A 22,188-nucleotide genomic window follows, 5' to 3' on the forward strand; every position below is an offset into this window, starting at 1 on the left:
GGCTCCTATTTCGGGTTTGCTGGACTTAGTAAGTAAAAATGCTTATCACCAAATCATAGGGTTAAAAAATATATTAATATAGCATGGGAAACTGTACTCAGTATTTTGTAATAACCTATAAGGGAAAAGAATCTGAGAATATATATATTCAGATATATATATATATATATATATATCTGAATCACTGTGCTGTACACCTGAAAATAACACGATATTGTAAATCAACTATACTTCAATTAAAAATACTAATAATCAAGGAAACAGCATTCTTATTCATTTCAACATGAGAGGGAAAACTACCTCCTCCACTTAGAATCCACAGTAAACACAGGAAGTTTATTTATATCTTTTATCCATAAATTTCTTCAAGAAGAAAGAATAGTCCTGGGAAATGGAAGTGACATGGGAGATTATTTTATTTTATTGTTATTTATTTATTTTTGGCCGCATTGGGTCTTTGTTGCTGCACAGGCTTTCTCTAGTTGAGGCGAGTGGAGGCTACTGATTATTTTATTTTAATGGTGTCTCCCACTTTTCTAGTGTCATGCTATTTAGCTTCTGCTTTTTAATGTGGGACAACATTTTTTTTTGAAGTTGTGATAATTATCTCAGAAGCAAGAACTGAAGGTATTATAATTCTGACTTTTTCCTATGGTAGGTTATAATTCAATTTAGGCACTGGTATAGTTAGTGCTGTTAGCAATCTTGCATAAATATTAGGATAGCTACATTGAATGTCTGTTTAATGAACTCATAGTAGGCTGGCAAGTACTTTGGAAAATGAGATGAAAACATATTTTCTTTAAAATGTTGAAGATGAGAGAAGAAATAAATATAAATTTTAAGAGGAACATAGCATGTTAGACTATAGAGGTTCTCAAATTATATATCAAGACACAGTCAAGAATGAGAGTTAAGGAATGAGATGGGGGTGAGATTTAGGCTGCAAGATTTGCATCAAAGCCACAGCACATCCCTGTTTGATCAATACAGCAGTCTTAAAAAAATTGGATTTACCACTGAGAATGTGTGGACAGGCGTACCTGTCAGCTATGTCTAAGCAGAAAAATAAAAGTTGAGATATATAAGAATATTGACAAGCACTGAGATCAAACTCAGGAGATGTGGCCTTGACTCCAGCTTCTTCTACTAAACAGCTGGACAACCATATAACCACTTAATCTCTCTCATATTATAATTACATGGGAGGTCGACTTTATTTGCTCCAACTCTAAAATAAATGTACTGTTTATCTGGTCAGAATATATGAGGTTTAACATCTACCACAAGCTAGTCATTGAATAAAAGCTGCATACCCAAAAGGGCATACTTTGATAAATAAGATATAAAATAGGATCCGTTTGGAACTTACAGTCTATTAGCAAATGAAAGTTAAATAATTACACAAATCATTCATCAAAATAATGGTAAGGATATGAAAAAGAAAAGGTATACCTTGAGATTGTATAATAGGCGCTCAAGGAAGGACCCTGTGCAGCTGAGATCTAAAGGATGAATGAGAGGAGAGATCATCCAGGTGAGAGCAGTAGATGTGGAAACCCTGAGCCCAGGAAGAAGCAGACACGCTAAAGGAACTGAAGAAAGCCAGAAGGGCTGGACTTTGAAGAAAAAGGTGGACAGTGGAACAAGAAGGGCAGGTAGGGGTACCATTGTGTAAGACCTTGTGGGCTATGTTAATGATTTGGAGATTTATTCTAAAAGCAATGGGGCACCATTACAGGATTATGATAGAATGAGGTTTACATTTTGCATGATTATTCTTTATGGAGTATGTTCGTATGGGGAATGGATTAGAGGGAGGTGAATGAAATCAGTTAGGAGGCAAACATCCAGGTAAAATATGACGGTGACAGAAGGGATGGAGATGGATATAATCAAATAACTTGAAAGATATTTAAGTAATAAAATCAGTGGGATTTGGTGGTTGATGATATGAGGAAAGTGAGGTAGAAGGAGGTCTCCATCCAGGATCACTTATTGGTACCAGCTTGCATGGATGGTGTTGCTATTTCCTGAGATAGGAGAAGAGGGAAGAGGAAATTCACTAGCTCACTTTTGCATGTGGTGCACCTGAAGAGTCTGGGGGACATCCAAGTGCATACATTGAGTGAGTTCTTGGATGTATGGGTTCTCTTGAATTCATGCTGATTAGCATATTTCATCCCCCTATCACTCTATGCAAGTTTGCTAAATCTAAGGGTGATTCTCAGGCTTTTTCTTGCTAGACTTATAGGCAGCATTTGACACAGTTTATCAGTTCCTTCCTCCTAATTAATTTCCTTCACTTGGCTTCTAGGTTTCTCTGTCCTGGTTTTCCTCCTACTTCAGAACTTATTACTATAATCCCTACTTCTTACCACTGAAGTCCTCCAGGGATCAATCTTTGTAGATCTTCTCTTTTCTATCTATAGTTACTGTTTGGCTTTAATTAGCACAATCTCATGGCTCAGCTCTATGCTAACAATTGCATATTTACATCTCCAGATTGGATCTCTCTCCTAACCTCCAGGTCATACGTCCCTCTACTTACACTACACCTCCATTTGGTTAACTAGTAGGCATATGTAACTTAGTTTGTACAAATCAGAGATTTTTATGTTGCCTCCCACCATCCTGTACTTCCTACCACTTTCTCCAATTCTGTAAATGACAACATCAGCCTTACAATTTGCTCAGGTGAAAGACCTCATCACATCTTCTCATTCCCCATATCAAATCTGCCAACACATCCTGTTGGCTCTAGCTTTAAGACACACCCTGAATCTGTCCACCTCTCATCACTTCCACTGCCCCTACTCTAGATGAAACTATCCTCATTTCTCACCTAAATTATTGCATTAATCCCCTACCTGGTCTCCTCTTGCTTCCACCTTCCTCTTCTCCCTACAGTTTATTCTTAACACATCCAGAAAGTTTTTGCCAAAACATATGTCAGACCATCTCACTGCTGGGCTCGAAAGCCTCTCTTATGTCTTCATCTTACACAAAGTCAAAGTCATCCCCACGGCCTCTAAAGCTCTCCCTGATGTAATCTCATCTCTTAACTGTTCTCCCCTTCACTCACTGTGCTCCAGCCCCATCGGAAATTCTTCCAATTCTAGTCACCCTCCTATGTCATGGCCTTTGTTAAAATGCCGTTCCTGGAATGCCGCAGCCTAGAAGGTTCTTCCCCTAGATATCCACTTAGCTCACATTCTGAGCACATTCTGGTCTTCACATAAATTTCACCTTTTTAATGAAGTCTCTGTAAGTTCCACCCTTATACTTCACACTCATACTCCCTACACTCTTCCCTGTTTTATTTCCCTTTGCAGTATTACCTCATAACGTGCAAATATATTGTATGTATTTATTTCCTTTATTCTCTATTCCCACAAAAACATTAGCTCCACGAGGACAGGAATATTTATCTGTTTTTTTTCCACTGCTATAATTTTTGAATTAGTATATAGATCTAGAACTCAAAAGAGAGGTGTAGATCTAAAGTAACAATGTGGGAAACTTCAGTATATGGTTGGTACTTGAAACCACGCAAGTAGATGAGATTACCCGAGAGATTAAAGAATGTGAAAAAAAAAGCATGCCTACCTTACTTTAAACATTTGAAATCCAAAGAGAGAAGGTTGAGCCAGCCAGGGAGCTGAGAAAGAGCGGCCAGGGAGGTGAGAGGAAAAAGAGGGTGGTGTTATGTATGTGAAGGGAGAGAAGAAATGTTCCAAACTAGGAAGGGCCAACTGCATTAAATGCTGCTAAGAGATTAAGAAAGATGAGGATTGAAATGGTATTTTAACATAGAGGTCATTTCTGGCCTTAGGACACTTTCAGTGGACTGATGGAGGGACACAGCTGAAACCGAGTCCCCCTGAAACCGAGTTCCTCTACCGAGTTTACGATTAACTTTTCTATCCAAAACTGTATTCCCTTTCTTGTCCCACCCCTGTTCCCCTCAGGATTGAGGAGCAGCAAAGAAAAGGGGGGACTGAAACCAAGCAGGACCCGGCGAGGCCTTCCCAGGTACAAAAGCCTCTCTGTGTCCTCCGTTGCCTGTTCGCGGAAAAAAGGCTTTAGTCTCCTAGGCCTTCCCAAGTTGCAAAGAGCAGACGCAAGCAGTTGATGATTAAAAAAACCAATAGAGTCACAGGACTCCTAGTTCCTCCTGAAGGAACATACATAACGATGTGATGCATATCTTTGAGTTGTTCTGCAGAAACTAAGACCCCTGCCGGTGGAGGATGGCGACTACACAGTGACTCCATGCTGCCCACAAGCACGTAGACCCTGGACTGGTTGGAACTAGAAAGTTGATGGCTGAGATTCTCAAAACATCACCTTGTTACCTCACCACCAACCAATCAGAAGAAGGTCCATGAGTTGATGAGGCATATGACACTATTCCTCTAACAGTGTGTTTAAAAACCCTTGTCTAAAAGCCATCAGGGAGTTTGGGTCTTTTAAGCATTGCTTGGCACCCTGCAATAAACACGGTACTTTCCTTCACCACAACCCAGTGTCAGTAGACTGGCTTTGGGGCATGTTGGCCGAGTGGACCCAAGTTCGGTTGGTAACACAGCCAGGCTGCAGTGGGGGGAAAAACAGAGGGAGGAATGTGGATGACTCTTTCTAAAGGAGTGGCCATGAATGAGAGGAGAGAGATTTGGCAGTACCTGGAGGAGTATGTATGGTTGAAGTAGAATAGTTCTAGGATGAGGAAAACATGAGTATGTATAAATGCTGATGATAAAATCATGTGAGTCAATTTAAAGATACTTCGTATCACAAAGAAAACCTTTTTTGGATGTTCCAATACAGAAGGACATGACTGGCTAAGCTAAAATGCGGCCAAAAAAAAAAAAAAATACCAGGTCCTGAAATAGTTGTCCAATTTAGTACGAGCCAGTAGAACGTTACTGCAGGCAGAATGATAGTATCGTATAAAAGTAGGAAAAGGGTATGCAGACTTTGTGATGTGACTGAGTCATGAGTAGAATGGTAATTATGGAACTGGGTCCAATTCTGAAGCCCACAACAGAGAAAAGTATGGAAAACACACCTGGGAGGTTAGAAGCAGGGACACAGAGATGTTTAAACACTGGAGAAACAGAGATGTTTTAAACATTTGAGACAGCTTTTTTTATTCATAGGTCATGGGCACTCACCTGATCTGTGCCAGAAAAGGAAAGTTTGAAGGGAGATGTCTAAAGAATCTCTACATGTACAAAGGATGTCTAAATGTACTTTTCCTACTCAAAAAGTAATTTAGACAGTAACTGGAACTTGGGTTAGGCAGTTGAAAGATGGTTTTAAGTATATCAGCAGTGGTGGAACGCCACCTACTCTTGATTTTTAAAAGGAGGATGCAGTTAACCTTAAGATTGCTTCTGAGAGAGAGAAAGAGCTTTTCGTGAAGATAGTGGAGAAGAATGAATGCCCTCTCAAAGGCCTTTCAGATCACTATCTTAGAATCTACAATTTAAGTGCAAACTGCTACAATTTCCTTTTGGAATCTTCTTTCTTTGAGGGTTAAGTTATATTCAATTTCAAAATGATTAAGTGAAATTTTGGAAAATATTAGGAATATATGGAGAAGCCGTACTTTTGTGGGCTGTGGGGTACCTATTCTCATGAATATGTTTAAACATTTCTAATTTCTCCTTGATAAGAGCTTGAGAAGAAATTCAACATTATGGTATATTCTATAGTGATTTCCAGCAAAGGTCCTTTTTTAGAAGGAGTTAAATAAGAAGGCTAAGGTAACTTTACTATAATAAACCCTTTATTTCTGTTAAAATGCAGGGTATGGGTAATTGAAAGATCTCCAATGATCAGAATACTTTATTCAACCACTGATGTTATTCTCCTCCTCCTACACACACACACACACACACACACACACACACACACACTGAAACTTCCAGGAATGCTTCCAACAAGCATTAGAAATGATGGATTGGAACTTCTCTTCCTTTGCCAGTTCAGACCCCAAAGCTCAGCCCTAAACGGAGATGGTAACCAAGTAATAAAACTGCCAAAAGGTTAAGAGAGGAAGAACAAAGGGAACTTCATCATCACAAAATGGATATTAACATCTAAATACTCTAGTTTTCACAGTCTATCACTTTCTTGGATATTAACAATGACACCACTGTTATATCCTCCCTGTGAACCAGGGAACATTGTTGAAGAACCTGGCCTGAGACCAAAGACTCCCATGGCCTACATCCAAAGACTTCCTTCTGATCAATGTGACCAATACTGGGGCCTCCCCGGCCAGGGTCTACTGCTGTCACTGTCCTTTGCATAGTGTACCATATCTCATTATATTTCAAGCACCCTCACCTCACTGATGTATACAAATATGAGTTAGTTAATTAATTAACTAGTTAGTTTATTGCTGCCAAGAGCTGGAGGCTCTCTGTAGGTCCTCAGGGCTTTGAACTCTCTTGGCGAGGGTCAAACATTCATTTCTTATCCTGTTGTCATAATTGATTAGGGGACCTCACTTTCTGATATAAAATCTTACGCCTAGTGTCTTAGACTTTGAGGAAGTTTTTAAGGTTTAGAGGTTTTAATTATAAAACCAATGATGGTATAGCCTTGTTCTAGGTGTTTTCAGTAAAGTAGTCAGCTGTTAGCGAGACGGAGAAAGACCTGGCTGAAAGTGATGTGCCTTATCCTAAGGGTTCAGCGGAAGCAGAATTAACAGTTGGAAACCTAGCCAGAACAGGAAGGGGTGGGGGGGCACTCCTCCTTGTGATTCTGAGAAGGATGGGGACCCAAAGGAGGAGTAAGAATGTGAGAACTAATTGACAGCTTCCTTCCTTCTTCTCTCATTACAGATAAACGAAGGCCGTTTTCACAATAAATGGTTTTCTCACAATTTAAATCAAACAAATAAATAGTATGCCAAGATTATATTTAAGCTCCAATTAACCTCATGTTTTTCTCAAATTGCCTAGATATTTAAAGTATTACTGAAATAGCCTTGGGATGCTTTATTAAACTCTAGAGAGGCAAGTGAAGTTTGACTAATAAATGTATAAATAATTTTATATGTGTTTGGTACTTAAGTATAGCCTTCAAAAATTCAGATGGAGATAAATAAATCACTGCTTGAGATACAGTGTTCCGATTAACAGCATATGCTTTTAATTCTAAGACCTTTTGTATTAATTTAGGTTCACCCAGAAGTAGGCTCTAAGACAAGGATTTAATTACAAGTAGTTTAATTGGTAGATGATACCAGAAAGCTGTGGTGGAAGAGTAAGGAGATGAATAGGAATGGGAAGGAAGTCCCTACAGGGTATGCTAATAAACAGGTTATCACTGTGGTCAACTGTGGTTCAACCCCCTGGAGACGTCTGGTGTGAACCACGCCCTGGAGTTGTCCTACTCAAGGAATAAAGAGGGCACAGTATTTGTGCATCCACTTCTATCCATCAGTGGGTGAGTACTGTTCTAGGGATGCCTCCTTCCCAGCACTTGCAACGTGCTCTGCAAGTGAGCGAGCTGCTCCTATGGCGAGAGAAAGTGCCTGGGCAGAGCCCCAGGTGCTCGCCTTTAGAAGCCTCAGGGTTCACAAGAAGGACTAGTGCCGAGGGGATATGGGTAGGCCACTAAGGGCCAAATTTTTTCCCACCTGCCCCCTTCTGGTTTCTGTAAATAAAGTGGTATTGGAACCCAGCCATGCTGTTTATTTACATATTGTCTATGGTTTGGCTGCTTTTAGTATACACTGACAAAGTTGATCCCATGACCCACAAAGCTGAAAATATTTACTATCTGGCTCTTTACAAAAAGAGTGTGTTGATCCCTTATCTAGTTGGCAGCACAGCTGAGATTAGAATTTAGGCTTCTTGACCTCCAGTGCAGCATTTTCCTAATTACACTTGAGACTTGCTCTCGCCAAAATTAATTACAGGAAGAGATGGTTTTCCCAGTGTTTCATCAATTAGAAACCTCTATTAACTGGCACTTCTATGTGTCTATTTATACAACGGTCATTCATTTCACACTTATCACCCTGGGAAATTTGAAGAACTCCAACATCCTGATTTGGAGTCTTCACATGAAGCATGTTCTATATGCAATTTCTTTCGGAAATGCTAAATCGGGTATTGTGGTACGTGAATGTTCCCAGACCCAGCAGCTTGTGGATAAGAAAGGATTCACATTGACATTTACAACCAGATTTGTTGGCTCTTTGCCTCCATCTGCCAAGCAGGCCTTTCAGTCTGATTCAAAGCCCTGCCTACCTAAACGTTTATCAGAGTCTCCAGGGGAGCTTTGTATAAGCATGGCTATTCTCCCCACAGGTCTCTAAGCTTCTCTGCTAGGCAAATACTGCCTAGGCGTGCTGTACATCTACTTGAACTCCCAAGCTACAAAGTCCTGGGGCGGGTGGTCCTGAAATAACGTGGAGGTCCCTTTGGCATCCACAGCACTGGCTCTCACTCAGGTTCCGCACTAGGTTGCTCGCAGGAAGCAGGGATGAACTCCTTCCCCACTCACCATAGGCCTATGGCAGTAGTTCTTAAAGGGCAGTCCCAGGACCAGCAGTATCAGCACCACCTGGGGACCTTTTATAGATGCAAATTCTCAAGCGTCACCCCAGATCTACTGAATCAGGAACTTTGGAAATGAAGCCCCACAATCTGTGCTTTAATAAGAAATGGGTGATTTTGATGATGGTAAAGTCTGAGAGCCACTGACATAGGACACTGCATATAGACCAACACTGATCTCTGCTTTCCCCCTTTTTCTTCAATGTAGTGGTTTGGGTGTTAAGATGGCCACAATAAAGCCTCCCATCCCTGTGTGCCCATCCCTTTGTGGTGACATTGCAGCTCCTCCCTTCAAAAGCGGAGATCTATTTCTCTGCCCCTTGAATGTGGGCTGGACTGAAAACTTGTCTCGACCAATAGAATGTAGCAGAAGTGATGTATGAATTACAGAGTCTAGGCGTCAAGACATCTTGTAGCTTTCACCCTCATCCTCTTGAAACAATGCCCTGAGAATGCCATATAACGAAGCCCAGTCCAGCCTATTGGAGGATGACAGGCCTTGTGAAGTACCAAGGTTCTCCAGCCAACAGCCAGCTGTCAGATATTTGAGTGAATCCATCTAGCTCCTGTTGAGTTGTCAGATAACTGCATGTACATGAATGACCCCTAGTAAGACCTTCAGAATACCTATTAAGTTGCTCACAGCCCAACTGCAGACCCACAAAATCATGAGCAAGTAATAACACTTGTTTTAAGACATTACATTTGGGGTGTTTTTATGCAGAGATAGGAAACTGATACACTTAGGTATCTAAGCAACAACTGCAAAAAGTTTCTTTCCAGCATGCCTATTTGTCCTGCTAATTGAAATAATTTATACAACTCAGGTAGAACCACCTCATCACATGACATAATGTAAGTAAGCAGTCATAAAGGAGCTTGGTTTAGTATTTTTAAAAAGACCCCTTGGGCCTCAGTTTCCACACATACAGAAGAAATATATTCAACTAGATACTTTCAATGATTATTCTAGGTTCAGAGTTCTATGGTTCTAAGTAATTCAAATAGAATAAACTGATTTTTTCTACTCCTTAAGTGAAAAAGACAGAGAAACATATTTCACTTTTACTCCCCATACATCTAAGACTGAGTTAAATAACATTAACTGTTGGCTAGCTGCCTTCATATCTAGAATTTCCATTAGGTTCTTGGACAGAGAGATAGTGCAAGGCACAGCAAAACAAAACAAAACAAAACAAAACACGGGCTTTGGAGCCTGACACACTTGGATTATAATCCTGGCTCTTTTTCCTCCTAGCCGTGTAGCCTTCATCTAACTATTTTCCCTCCAAGCCTTGAGATCCTTACCTTAAAAATACTGTGTATAACGATATACACTTGGCAATTATTTTGAGGATAAAGACATATATGTAAAAGCAGCTCGCACAACAGTAGGAGTGCAACGGAAAAAAATTACTACAATGATTGATAAGTTATATTATATTACAATATAGTGTATGAAGTAATAATCATGTATCAGAGCTGTATTACAAATTATATTTTCCCTTTTTATATTGTATTTATTTCAGATTATATTCCTGACTTCCAGAAAGTTAAACATTCTTAATTCAATTCTGATGTTTAAACCACCATGTTAAAGAAAAAAAGAATGTTTGATTTTATAAGCAGCTTTTGGCAGGAAAGAGCGCTTTGCAGGAAAGAGTTCTCTGCAGGAGGTGCCTTGTGTCTTGTCACTAACTTTAAACCAGGCACCGTCATGCTCTACTCACCTCTGGCCCTAGCACACCTTCCAAATCTTTTGATCACACTCTACCTTGCCTAACCTGTTCGTTCTCTCCATAGATCAAAGAAGTACAAATGAAGAATAAGTAACAGATGACCAGATCTCTTCCCTAGCTTCCCTTTCAGCAATCTCGTGAACAAACTGTGTGAACAAGATAACATCTAAAGAAAGATCACAAGAAGTCGACAAGCCTGCATGCAGTGGGGGACGGCAATGATTCTGACCCCCATCCCAATTATTAACTGAGATTACTTCCCCTTTTCCCTTTAAAACTTTCATGGCCGAGCAGAATCTTCAGCGTTGCTTTTTGGGGACATGAGTCCACCTTCTCCCCAGATTACTGGCTTTCTGATTAAAAGCAACTTTCCTTTCCACCAACAACTGCCTTTCGGGTATTGATTTTCAAGTGGCGAGCAGCCAGACCTGAGTTTAGTAACATTTTGGTGGCCAGCTCTGGACCTGGCTCACTTGTATTTAACATTTGTGCATTTAACATTTTTACTTTATGCCCAGCTCTTTGTCAGTTTGCTACAAGGAATGAAAGGCCTTGCTTTTGAGAAAGTTCCTCTTTCCCTCAGTTCTTCTCCAGCTCTGGCTCCAACTCCACCAGCTATCACCAGTGGCTTGGAGCTGAGGGCATTCTCAGACTCTCCCTACTGGTGGCAATGTGGAGGAAGTGGGGGAAGGGAAGGAGTAGTAAGGCAGATGAGACTCTTAGCCGGGGGAGAGGGAAGTAGGGGAGGAGAGATGAAAGATGTAGTTTCCCTCTGCTTTGGCCATGTGTCCCCTCTCCCTCTGCTCTGGCCTCACTGGTCTCCTTGCTATTCCCGCATCTTGCTCCACATCAAGGCCTTTGCTCTGATTGTTCTCTCTCTGCCTGGAACAGTCTCCCCTTGATATATACATCCAGGCTTACTTCCTGACTTCCACCAACTTTCTCATGTTCTTAAGCATTCTCTTAATAGAAAAGCTTCACTGACCCAACTACAGACAATCATGTCTTCATTCCCACTCACTTTTCCTCTTATCCTGCTTTCTTGTTCTCCATAACTGTGCTTCTCAAACTTCAGTGTGCAAACGAATCACCTAGGGATCTTATTAAAATGCAGATTCTGATGCACTGGGTCTGAGGTGAGGCCTGAGATTCTGCATTTCTAACAAGTGTCCATTTGATATCAATCTGTGGACTATACAACTCTGAACAATATCGAGATAGTATCTGTTTTCTTCTTTATTAGCTCAACATCTTTCTCTTCCAATCAGAGTACAGTTGACCCTTGATCAACACTGAGGTTAGCGCCGCTGACTTACTGCAGTCGAAAATCCATGGATAACTTACAGTCTGCTCTCTGTATCCATGTCCACATGCACAGATTCAACCAACTGTGGATCATGTAGTGCTGTAGGACTTACTATTGAAAAAGTTCTGCACATAAGTGGACCCACACAGTTCAAACCCATGTTGTTCAAGGGTCAACTATATGCGTTTCATGAAGGGAGGGACCTTAACTTATTCTATGCTGCATCCTCAGCACCTAGTATGATGTTCAATACATAGAAGTCACTCAATAAATATTGATTAAATGGATGAATTAAATATGTTTCTGGAAACTGAAACTGGAACTTTGAATCTATTCTGCGTTAGAAATATTATTGTCACATCTAGGTACTTTACAGGTTAAACAGATTTCTGTGCCCTGCCACTGGAACCTTCCAACCACGTGATAGTAGCTTAAATAGGGGCATAAACCCATAATTATGTTCAGAGTTCAACAAACTTACAAACAAATCATCAGAACCCAATCTCGTTACAGAGTTAGAGAGTCTGAGGCTGAATATACAGGAGAAAGCTAGAGAACAAATACCAATAGATGATTATATAGGGACAAACTGTGCATATGTGCTGAGGGAACCAAAAATTACAGGTTGTAAAAAGAAATAAACCTGATATAATTAGTTGAATATAAACCCTGATATAGCAATTGTGGTGTCCCAGATTGACCAAAAAAAAAAAAAAAAAAGGAAGCAAAAAACCGTAACAGAAAAAAACAACCAAGGATGTTTTTTTTAGTTCTGCTTAATTAATTATAGAATTGGTACAGCAGAGAAGTTTTCTGGCTCCTTGCCCATGAGATTCAAAGCCAGCCTTAACATTGCCATGAGATTTTATGCATACCTTCTACTAACAAATGAATAGAAAGTGAAATAAAATAGACTGAAAATATGCAATAAAAACAAAAGTTAAGACTATAGCTAAATGTAGAAACATTCCTCTCCCAAGTCTAATTGTGGTAGTCACGGTCCATTTTTCTTTTTCTTAAACTAAAAATGGAAGAGCTCTTAAGATTGCTTTTAAATGGGACAAGGGGGAAGTGCTAGGAGGACTGTGTGTGTTTCTGTGGTTTCAGGAATTTGCGCAGGCATATTTGAAGAAGATTATCTAAAGGTTATAGGATTTGTTGAGATGGAATCCTCACATATTTAGTTTGGGAGGCTACTCTGGAGCTCTACCCTGATTCCTTCTTCAGGGACAACACACCCATCCCTGCTACTGGGAGTACTGGTTGTTGATGGTATTCCTTACTTGGAATTGCCTTTGGCCCCAGAAGAATCTTCTAAGATCTCCCTTTCCTCCCAGCGGGCAGCCCCTGGGCAATGACTGCCTAGTTCAGGAATACAGAGGCAATTCAGGACAGCTCTGCAGAGCCAGCCCAGCTCTAAGGCTCCTGTGGAACTGGCTGAGGTCTCTGCTGCAGTCAAATCACCCTTCAGCCCCTTCTGCTGTCGCTGCCGTGGACCTTTCTTCATTGTAGGTGCATCCCTGGAGAACACACCCCAATATACTTTTGTCATTCCATACTTTGAATCAGTCTATTTCTAAGGAACCTACTCTAAGACATTTTGCAGAGTAAATAATACAAGTTTATTCCTATTTTCAGAATTGCAACACGTTTTCCCTTTTACGCAGGGATCATCTCACTGTTGTGCTTTTGAGCAAGTGTTTACAGCCACAGAGAATTTGATCCAGCATACTTACGAGCTCCAGTAGTGGTGAGTCCAGGGGTAGGGCCAGGCCACTTTGTCCTCAGCTCTTGAAGTAAATGGGTTACCGCCTTCCACTCTGAGCTCAGATCTTCTAACTTCCTCTTTAATAGAAAAGCACACATTATTTATTTGATTAACATCTTGAAGTAACTTAATTCATGAAGTTATTAATTTATTTTGTGAATACATTACTGTATGTCTATAGTATTTTATTTCTAAAGTAAATTTTCTGGGTGGAATTCCTTTCAAAGGTATTTTCATTATTTTAGCCAGCCACACTACAAATTTTTATCAATTGTTTGCTGCATACAGGCTGTTGCTCCAGATGCAATTTCACTGAAAGGAAGTAGAGCACAAACATTACTGAAAGCAACACAAATAAACAAAACAACAGTGTCATCTCAGCAACTGGCTTGACTCTTTTAAAATGTATCTAATGTGGCTGCACACAAGAATTTTCCAGAGAACATTAAAAACATCTTACTGCCCTCACTCACCCCAGATCAATCCTATTAGCAAGTCTTGGAGAGAGGGGCTGTGGTACGCATGGGGATAAGCCTCTCAGAGTCTACTTTAAGGAAGGACTCTTGGCCCAAATGGTGAAGAAGATTTCAGTAGACATCCTTCAGTTGTCAGTCCCTTTAGGGACTGTCTCAGCTGAAGAGATCTGCCTTGCCCCAGGGCATTCCCTTTCCAGGGCAGCCCTCATTCAAGGACTGATCAAGGTGAGAGTATAAAAGCTCAGCCAGTTTGGTTCAAAGCAGGACCATTTTGAGGTCATTATAGCTGCAGAGCTCCCAGTAGAGTCAGCCAAGCCCGTTATATGGTCTGTGATGTGTTGGTATATGTTAACAATTGGCTCTCTGGGGGGAAAAAACTGATTTTAGTATTTTCTAATTTCTGTGGTGTAAATACTCCCACTATAGCCAATTTTACCAAGAGAATGTCAAGTAGCTCACAAAATGCCTGAAAATTTGCTAATAGACCCTCATGAGCAGATACAAGCTGCTTCCAGTGCACCACTGGGTAACCATAAGATTACTTACTGCCAGTAGAATGGGAGCAGAGGTAATATCTGTCAGTTCTAGGCCGACACTTTTAAAAAATGAGTGAGGTTTCTGCACCCATCCTTTCCTTTCCCATTAACTGGAAGCAGAGGACTCAGAGGTCGTAGGGCAAACTTTCTCAATGGATTGGGGTGAGAGTTTATCCTAATACCCTGGAGCAGTGGTTCGCATACTTTGGGACTGTCAGAATCACCTGGAGGTCTTGTTAAGCCACTGATTGCTGGCTCTCAGCCCCAGAGCTCTAGATTGAATAGGTGTTGAGTGGGGCCCAAGAATTCACATTTCTAACAATTGTACAGTTGATGCTGATGCTGACTGTCCAGGACCAAGGCCTAAGGTGTCCATTATAAGTAATAAGTTACCTAAGCATCTACAATGGACTAGATATGTACCATCCTTGACAAAAATAAGAAAATAGGGGGCTTCTCTGGTGGCGCAGTGGTTGAGAATCTGCCTGCTAATGCAGGGGACACGGGTTCGAGCCCTGGTCTGGGAGGATCCCACATGCCGCGGAACAACTAGGCCCGTGAGCCACAACTACTGAGCCTGCGCGTCTGGAGCCCGTGCTCCGCAACAAGAGAGGCCACGACAGTGAGAGGCCCGCGCACCGCGATGAAGAATGGCCCCCGCTTGCCACAACTAGAGAAAGCCCTCGCACAGAAACGAAGACCCAACACAGCAAAAATAAATAAATTAATTAATAGACTCCTACCCCCAACATCTTCTTAAAAAAAAAAAAAGAAAATAGGTCCTTAAATCATTTTCTATAGGACTTAATTTTCTTGAGGAATCCCACTTAAGAAAAGCTGCCACGGGAATAAATACTAAAAAGTCATCACTTCCTATTTTAACTATCATCTATGCTCTTAAGGTTATTTATTCTATTGTGTCTGAGATCATGTCAAATCAGGGCTTTTAATTTCTTCTCCCAGGGTGAATGCTGTTAAACATTTACTATCATATCAATGAATGTAACTCTTTTCATTTATTAAAACATAAGCCTTGAATCCAAAAGCCCACAAAAAATGCCTCTGATCAGTAAGGAAAACCACCGCTGAAACTCATGACATGCAGAAGATATTTTTCCATTCTGACATCAAGCTAAACACTGAGAATTAAATATTATCAAAGGTTAGTGAATGAATATATCTATCTATGCAAAAGAGCAATAGATAATAGGGAAGAGACAATAAATGTAAAAGCAGACAACTAGAAAATGTCATGATCTTGGTCACTTATTGAAGGGATAAGAGTGCAGCAGATGGTGAAGTCTCATCATACATCATTTAACCTATAGGAAGTCACCTATATATGCCAGGAGAGGGAGAGGGAGATTCGAGACTGATTTACATACTGCTGAGATCTGCCCACTCTTCCGCTCAATAAGCATATGGCCCCATAGTGAGTGGGTGAGGAGAGATGGGAATTTGCTGTTTCTACAGTTGGCTTAGGTTTCACTTTCTTCTCATGGTGTAAGCATCTCACTGCATTGAGTTAGATTCTAATATTTAAAGTATTTATCTTACAACCTGGCTTCTAAAAGAAAATTACTTCATCTGGGTCTCAACTGAAGCAACAGTGATCAGTACTGAACTTCATATTCCATGCACATAATGTAACTGAACAGGACCCGGCGGGGCTCCTGGACACAAGTCTTTCTGTGTCCCCCATTTCTTGTTTGTAAGAAATAGGCTTCATTCAGCCTTCCTGACCTCATTTGAGTTCCAAAGGGCAGGTTGGAACAGTTGCTAATCAGGGAAGGGAGGGGATGCGGAGACAAAGGAGGAGCAGTCAAAAAACAATAGTGCAGCCTTGGGACAGAATCCTGGTTCCACCTCAAAAGATACACATAACAATATCTTTGAGCTCTTTGGCAGAACTAAAACCCCCAACAAATGGAAGATGCTAACTCCTTGATAAAGCGTTCTTCATTCCAGAGAGAAGGTCACAGTTTGATAACCTCAAGAACCACAGGAGCTCATCAGGAGACCCCCTGAGGCCAGATTAAAGGAATGCAGGCCCTGCACACACCCAGATCCTTATCAGCAACCCCGCCCTTGAACCATTGCTATAAAACTCCTCACCAAATTCTCCCAGGTTGGGACACACAGTTTTGAAGGGCAGGAGCCCGCTGTATCCCCCTTTGCCTGGCAAAGCAATAAAGCTAATCTTTTCTACTTCACCCCAAACTCTGTCTCCGAGATTCAATTAGGAGGCACCAGTGCATAGAGGCCAAGGTTTTGGCATCAATAACTGTACAATGAAATAGAACAATAATCGATGCTTATAATGATGATCCTGCAAATTAAGAAAAATTTAAATTACACTGTGTTTTAGAATGAGAAGTCCTGGATTCCAGTCCTAACTCATTATTACCGGTTGTGTGATCACTGGCAAATCAGGTAGGTCACTCAAATTCATCATCCTTGAAACGTGGATATAACACTACCACCTAACCCATACTTTTGTTGGAGAAACTAAATGAGATATTTTACATGAAAAGAACTCTATGAACTCTAAAGTACTGTAAAATTGTTGGTTAGCTATTATGCACCGCTTAATGAAGCAGAACAGAAGACGGTCAATGAAGTTTTCATTAAAATAGTTAAAATGGAAATATTTCAACACTTAAAAGATTTGGTTTAGGCTATCCTGAAAATAACATGTTTATATATTCAATTCCCTTTTATTAATACATAAAACTCAGAATGGTCTATTCATTTATTAGAATGTTATCTTGCCCACTGTTATTTCCAGATGGTTAAATGAGATATCCATATAATTTCAGATGCAGAGATTTTAAAAATTAAGTAGTAACCCCCATGTACCACAAACATCTGAGGATACTGCAAAGTGTCAAAAATGCAAGAAGCTCAGAAGTGTATGTTTCCCAATCTTTCATAATTATTAGCAAACAACATCACATAAAATGGCTATAGATTTTGATTCAGCTCGTCACAAAAACACCCTTACAACTTCTTCAAGTACCTGGTACAGAGTTGAAATTGATGATTTATATACTATGGAAGTTCTTTTTTGTTTGGTTTGGTTTTGCTTTTTGGTTCTCTGGCATGTGCCCAGATTTTTAATTCTCTCATCTTTTCTATTAGGCTGTAAAGTTCCTTTGGGTAGCAAACAATGTTTGGCTGCAGCAGCTAATGCAGCGTTCTTCACATAATAAACCTTAAGCTGTGCTCATAAAAATCTGTAAAAGGTAATTTGCTAATCATGTTAATAACCTTTAACCAAATTTAAGGGAATCAAATGCATGTCTAAATTCCAACATCTTTAAATATAAAATTAGTGGAATAATAGTTAGCAAGTTCTACTCTTGATTAGATTTCTAGAGTTTTCAAACTTTGAATAGCTAAGCAAATTGCAGATCCCAGGCTTTCTTCACAAGAGCTCAAAACTCAACAGTCATAGTAAACTCGTTTGACCAAAAAGGAGGAACTCTGAGATCATTTTTTTTTAAATTTTAACTATCGACCTTTACTTTTTTTTTTAAATTAATTAATTTATTTATTTTTGCTGTTTTGGGTCTTCGTTTTTGTGCGAGGGATTTCTCTAGTTGTGGCAAGGGGGGGGCACTCTTCATCACGGTGCGCGGGCCTATCTTGTTGCGGAGCACAGGCTGCAGACGCGCAGGCTCAGTAGTTGTGGCTCACGGGCCTAGTCGCTCCGCGGCATGTGGGATCCTCCCAGACCAGGGCTCGAACCCGTGTCCCCTGCATTAGCAGGCAGATTCTCAACCACTGGGCCACCAGGGAAGCCCCTGAGATCATTTTTTAAAAGGGCAAAACTAATTTCATTATAGCGGGCATTTGCACCTGAGCATTGTTTTCCGCTGTATATAATTTACTTGGAGTTAGTCATTAAATGTTAAGACTATTATATCAAAGAATGTGAAATTTCTTCTTTATGAAGAGCAGAAATTACAAGAAAAATTATTTCTGAATATAGGTTTCCTTTTTAAACTTAAAATGGAATATAATTCTAAACTACCTGAACTTGGGATTTTAAAATTTTAAAATCTTATATTTTTCTCTTGTGTCAAATGTTTGGCATGATATTAATATCTGCTACATAAATAAATGAATCCACCTGTGGCTTTATATACACAGACGTGCATGTGAATATTGTAATTGAAACATCTATGTCTCCATGTCTGTCTCTATAAATGCAATTAATACAACTGAGGACCAGGGGTGAAATTCAAAATTCTAAAATGCTTGTCCAGTTCCAGCATGAACTACTGAGTAAGTCTAAATCGAGACTTTTCCCCAAAATAGTTCCTCACAAAAGAGTCAGTTCATATTAGCTTATAATGTCTTTTGGGTTTCAATTGTTTTATTTTGAACAACAAAGTTGCACAGTAGCCTGAAATAATCTCAAGAAATATGAATTTGGGATGCTTATATAAGTCATCAGCCAGAATTGGTTAATTTAAAAAAACAAGGAAGTGAAGAAAATTGATAAACCAGTAGCAATTATTCCTAGGGTATAACCTCACACAACTGGTGAAGGTCATTGTAAACAAGTCTTTTAAAGATAATTTTAAAAAGCAAAACAATAAGTTATTCTGATGGGGTGTAAATAATTCACATCTAAGAAAAATGAAAAGATTATCTCTCCTAATATTTTGGGAATGGGCACCGAAGTTAGGGATAAATATTCCAGTGATAACACTGAAGAAGTGAAAAACGGTCCTTCTGGTAACTGGCAGTTAGCTAGGTGTGATGGTCCCAAGTGAACATAAAAAAACAGTCACAGAGGGCTTCCCTGGTGGCTCAGTGGTTGAGAGTCCGCCTGCCGATGCAGGGGACGCGGGTTCGTGCCCCGGTCCGGGAAGATCCCACATGCCGCGGAGCGGCTGGGCCCGTGAGCCATGGCCGCTGGGCCTGCGCGTCCGGAGCCTGTGCTCCGCAACGGGAAAAGCCACAACAGTGAGAGGCCCGCGTACCGCAAAAATAAACAAAACAAAACAGTCACAGAAAATAAACTAGACAGAGACAAGGCCACTCTGTCACCACAAAAATGACGAATATGAGGCACTGCTACTTCTTTAACAGTGACAGCTCTGCCCTGCTTTAATCCTTTCACCTTCTAGATAAAAACTGTTAGATACCTGATCACCACCTTGACTCCATTTCTTGAAAGCACCTAATCCAAAATGGCTTCCTCCTCCCTAATTCCTCTTTAGAATCATTCAGCCAGCTCTTGCCAATGCCCTCTGAGATGCCCCACAGTCTCTCTTGAGGGCTTTCTCCTTTGCTACAGTAAGCTAAATAATCCTAATTTTTTTATTATAGTTATCGTCCTAGTTGTCTTTGGACAGAGAGGTTTAACAGCACCATACGGGGATCCAAACACTGCCATACTGCAAATCACTTAGAAGGAAGACAGTAAGCTCTAGGGTTCTGGAATATACATCTATGAATGAACTCTTTCCATAAAATACAAATGTGCCAAAAGCAATGTTCCTAATTAGTGTGTTATTTTATAAAATGTGAGATTTCAAATATGGAAGTGCTAATCAATTAAGAAATTAAATATAATTAGGCATTTGACAATCTCATCCACATTCCCAAATGATTCTATCAGTTGCTCAAAAATTTATTATAAATTTTATCTTCTCAGAGGGAAAGTGGGGTTCTCCTTATATTCAAGCATAAGTGATTACCATTTATTCAACCTCTCATAGTCAAGACTTGTTACTCAGTTGTGAAGCTAATTTGCATTAAAAAAATGAAATTCTCCTACTTATGTATTAATAAATTATAAAATTTCTCTAATACGGTTACGCTCTATAATTCTTCTCTGAACTGCTTCTACTATCATTGACACGGAAATTGTGTTTATCAAATAAGTCAGTCAAAATGGATCTGTTCATTTGGGGGGACAAACTCATATCTGTTATCTTGCTATTGATTCTGATGTTACCAAAAAAAAAGTTGCACCAGGTAAATGAGATCATACGCCTGATAGATGATTTATAAAATCCAAATATTGTTATAACCGTAATATCTAATTGGGCAACATCTGACCAACAAGATACCACTTGACCTGCTATGCCATATACAAATTTTGAGATGCACATCTGTTGTGAGTGATATATTTTAAATTATCAGGCAAAAAAATAAATAAATAAACCCAAAGACGTTTTTAGAAATGTTAAGATGCTGATGTTGGCAGTAGAACAAACTTAGGAGAAAAAAAAAAAACAGCTTAATCTAGTTAATTACAACAAAACAGCTGGGAAAATGAAACACCCCTGGTTTTGACTGACTATAATTGAAAATGACTAACGATGCCGTCATTTTGCAGCTTATATTGGGGGAAATGATGCCTGGAAGATTATAATTGGCCTCTTGACCATTTGTTTACAGTAATTATTTTTGTGTTAAAGGTTGGGGTGGAACCCTTTGGCCAAATATAGAAAGCTCCAAATACCTTATTTTTTTCTTATAGTTAAAAAACAAATCAAGAGCAGTAATAAAATATATTATTAGATTCATGTTAAGATTTTTTTTGGCTAATCTAAAAAGTTAGCAAAGCAAACAGCTGGTGTGATCTTATCACTTTACCAAGTTACTAAGACATTTTAAATTCTGTTAATGTTCTCAGTTCTAGTAATGGAAGGTGATATGAGTATTTCAAAATATATACACACATTTAAAAATTTTTAACATAAAGAGCAGTGTTCCAAATTAAGTTAAAGAATAAGTACAAATAGAAGAAAATGTTATCTAAATGCTTAAGTTCAAAAGAGAGTTAACATTTTAAATCGAATAACAAATGGCTTTTTTTTGTAGCTGTCAATATTGTTGCTACCGATGGAAGTTGTTTTTGTTGCTTTTTAACTGCTAAATTTGGTGCTATTGAGGAACCTACTCATTGTGGAAAATGGAACACATTAAAATGATTAACAGTATTATCATAAAATACTATTACCAAAAGTATAACAATCAAAATGTTAAACAATTTATTGAACTTATCCAACCAATCTTCAACAACTTCTGAAGTTAAGATGAAGGAACAATGTACAAATCAAATGAAATAAAAGTATGTGTGTGTGTGTAGGGGGAGAGAGAGCGAGATAAGAGATAGAAAGCAAAACAAAGATGCTTATTTCTTCAATCATATTATTCTAAGATTTTTCCAGTAATTTTGCATTAGAAATCTAGTGCTATATTTATGTCATGAGTAGAACCGTTTCATAATATATGTTTGATCTTTATCAGGAAATCCTCAAAGAAAATAAGGAAGACGTTTAGTTAGGGATGACAAAAAAAGAAACTAAAAATTTACCATCTTTGAAAATTAAATAAATCCTAGAGAAGTTGATAAAGTTAAGAAAAAGGGAAAAAAACTGAACAGGGATGAGCCCAGCTCCCAAACAGGACTCAGCTTGGGAGGTGAGCGTAGGAGGTAAGCAGACAGCTTGTCTGATGCGGAATGTGGAGGTGCCAATAGACAGTCAATTTTCTAAGAAACAGAATCATTTTCTGATGTGTCCTTAACTAGAATCTCTGCAAGTGGTGGACATACTACTTATCCATTTAGATACTGGATCTTATATACACACCATGAGGGATTTTCATTTTCTTTTTAAAGACTATCACCATCTTCTTTATAATTGTTACAGTTTCTAAATGTACCTCCTCCCCAAGACAAAAAACAAACTTCTATCATGAAAATGTACTGCAGGCTACTTGTACGCTTTTCCCTTCTATTACGGAGTCAGAAA

General features: G+C 39.4%; 1 protein-coding gene across 3 annotated transcripts in view; it reads right to left on the bottom strand.

Annotated features, from left to right (window-relative positions):
- Positions 1-22,188, bottom strand: part of DMD (dystrophin) — a 2,124,682-nt gene that overhangs the window by 726,431 nt on the left and 1,376,063 nt on the right. For all 3 annotated transcript variants that reach the window (XM_060001925.1, XM_060001919.1, XM_060001920.1), the window contains one exon: positions 13,364-13,472. In XM_060001925.1, the coding sequence (XP_059857908.1) occupies positions 13,364-13,472 (109 nt within the window). The remainder of the gene's footprint in view (positions 1-13,363; positions 13,473-22,188) is intronic.

The sequence above is a fragment of the Delphinus delphis genome, chromosome X, assembly GCF_949987515.2.
Source record: "Delphinus delphis chromosome X, mDelDel1.2, whole genome shotgun sequence".
In the NCBI taxonomy this organism is placed as follows: domain Eukaryota; kingdom Metazoa; phylum Chordata; class Mammalia; order Artiodactyla; family Delphinidae; genus Delphinus; species Delphinus delphis.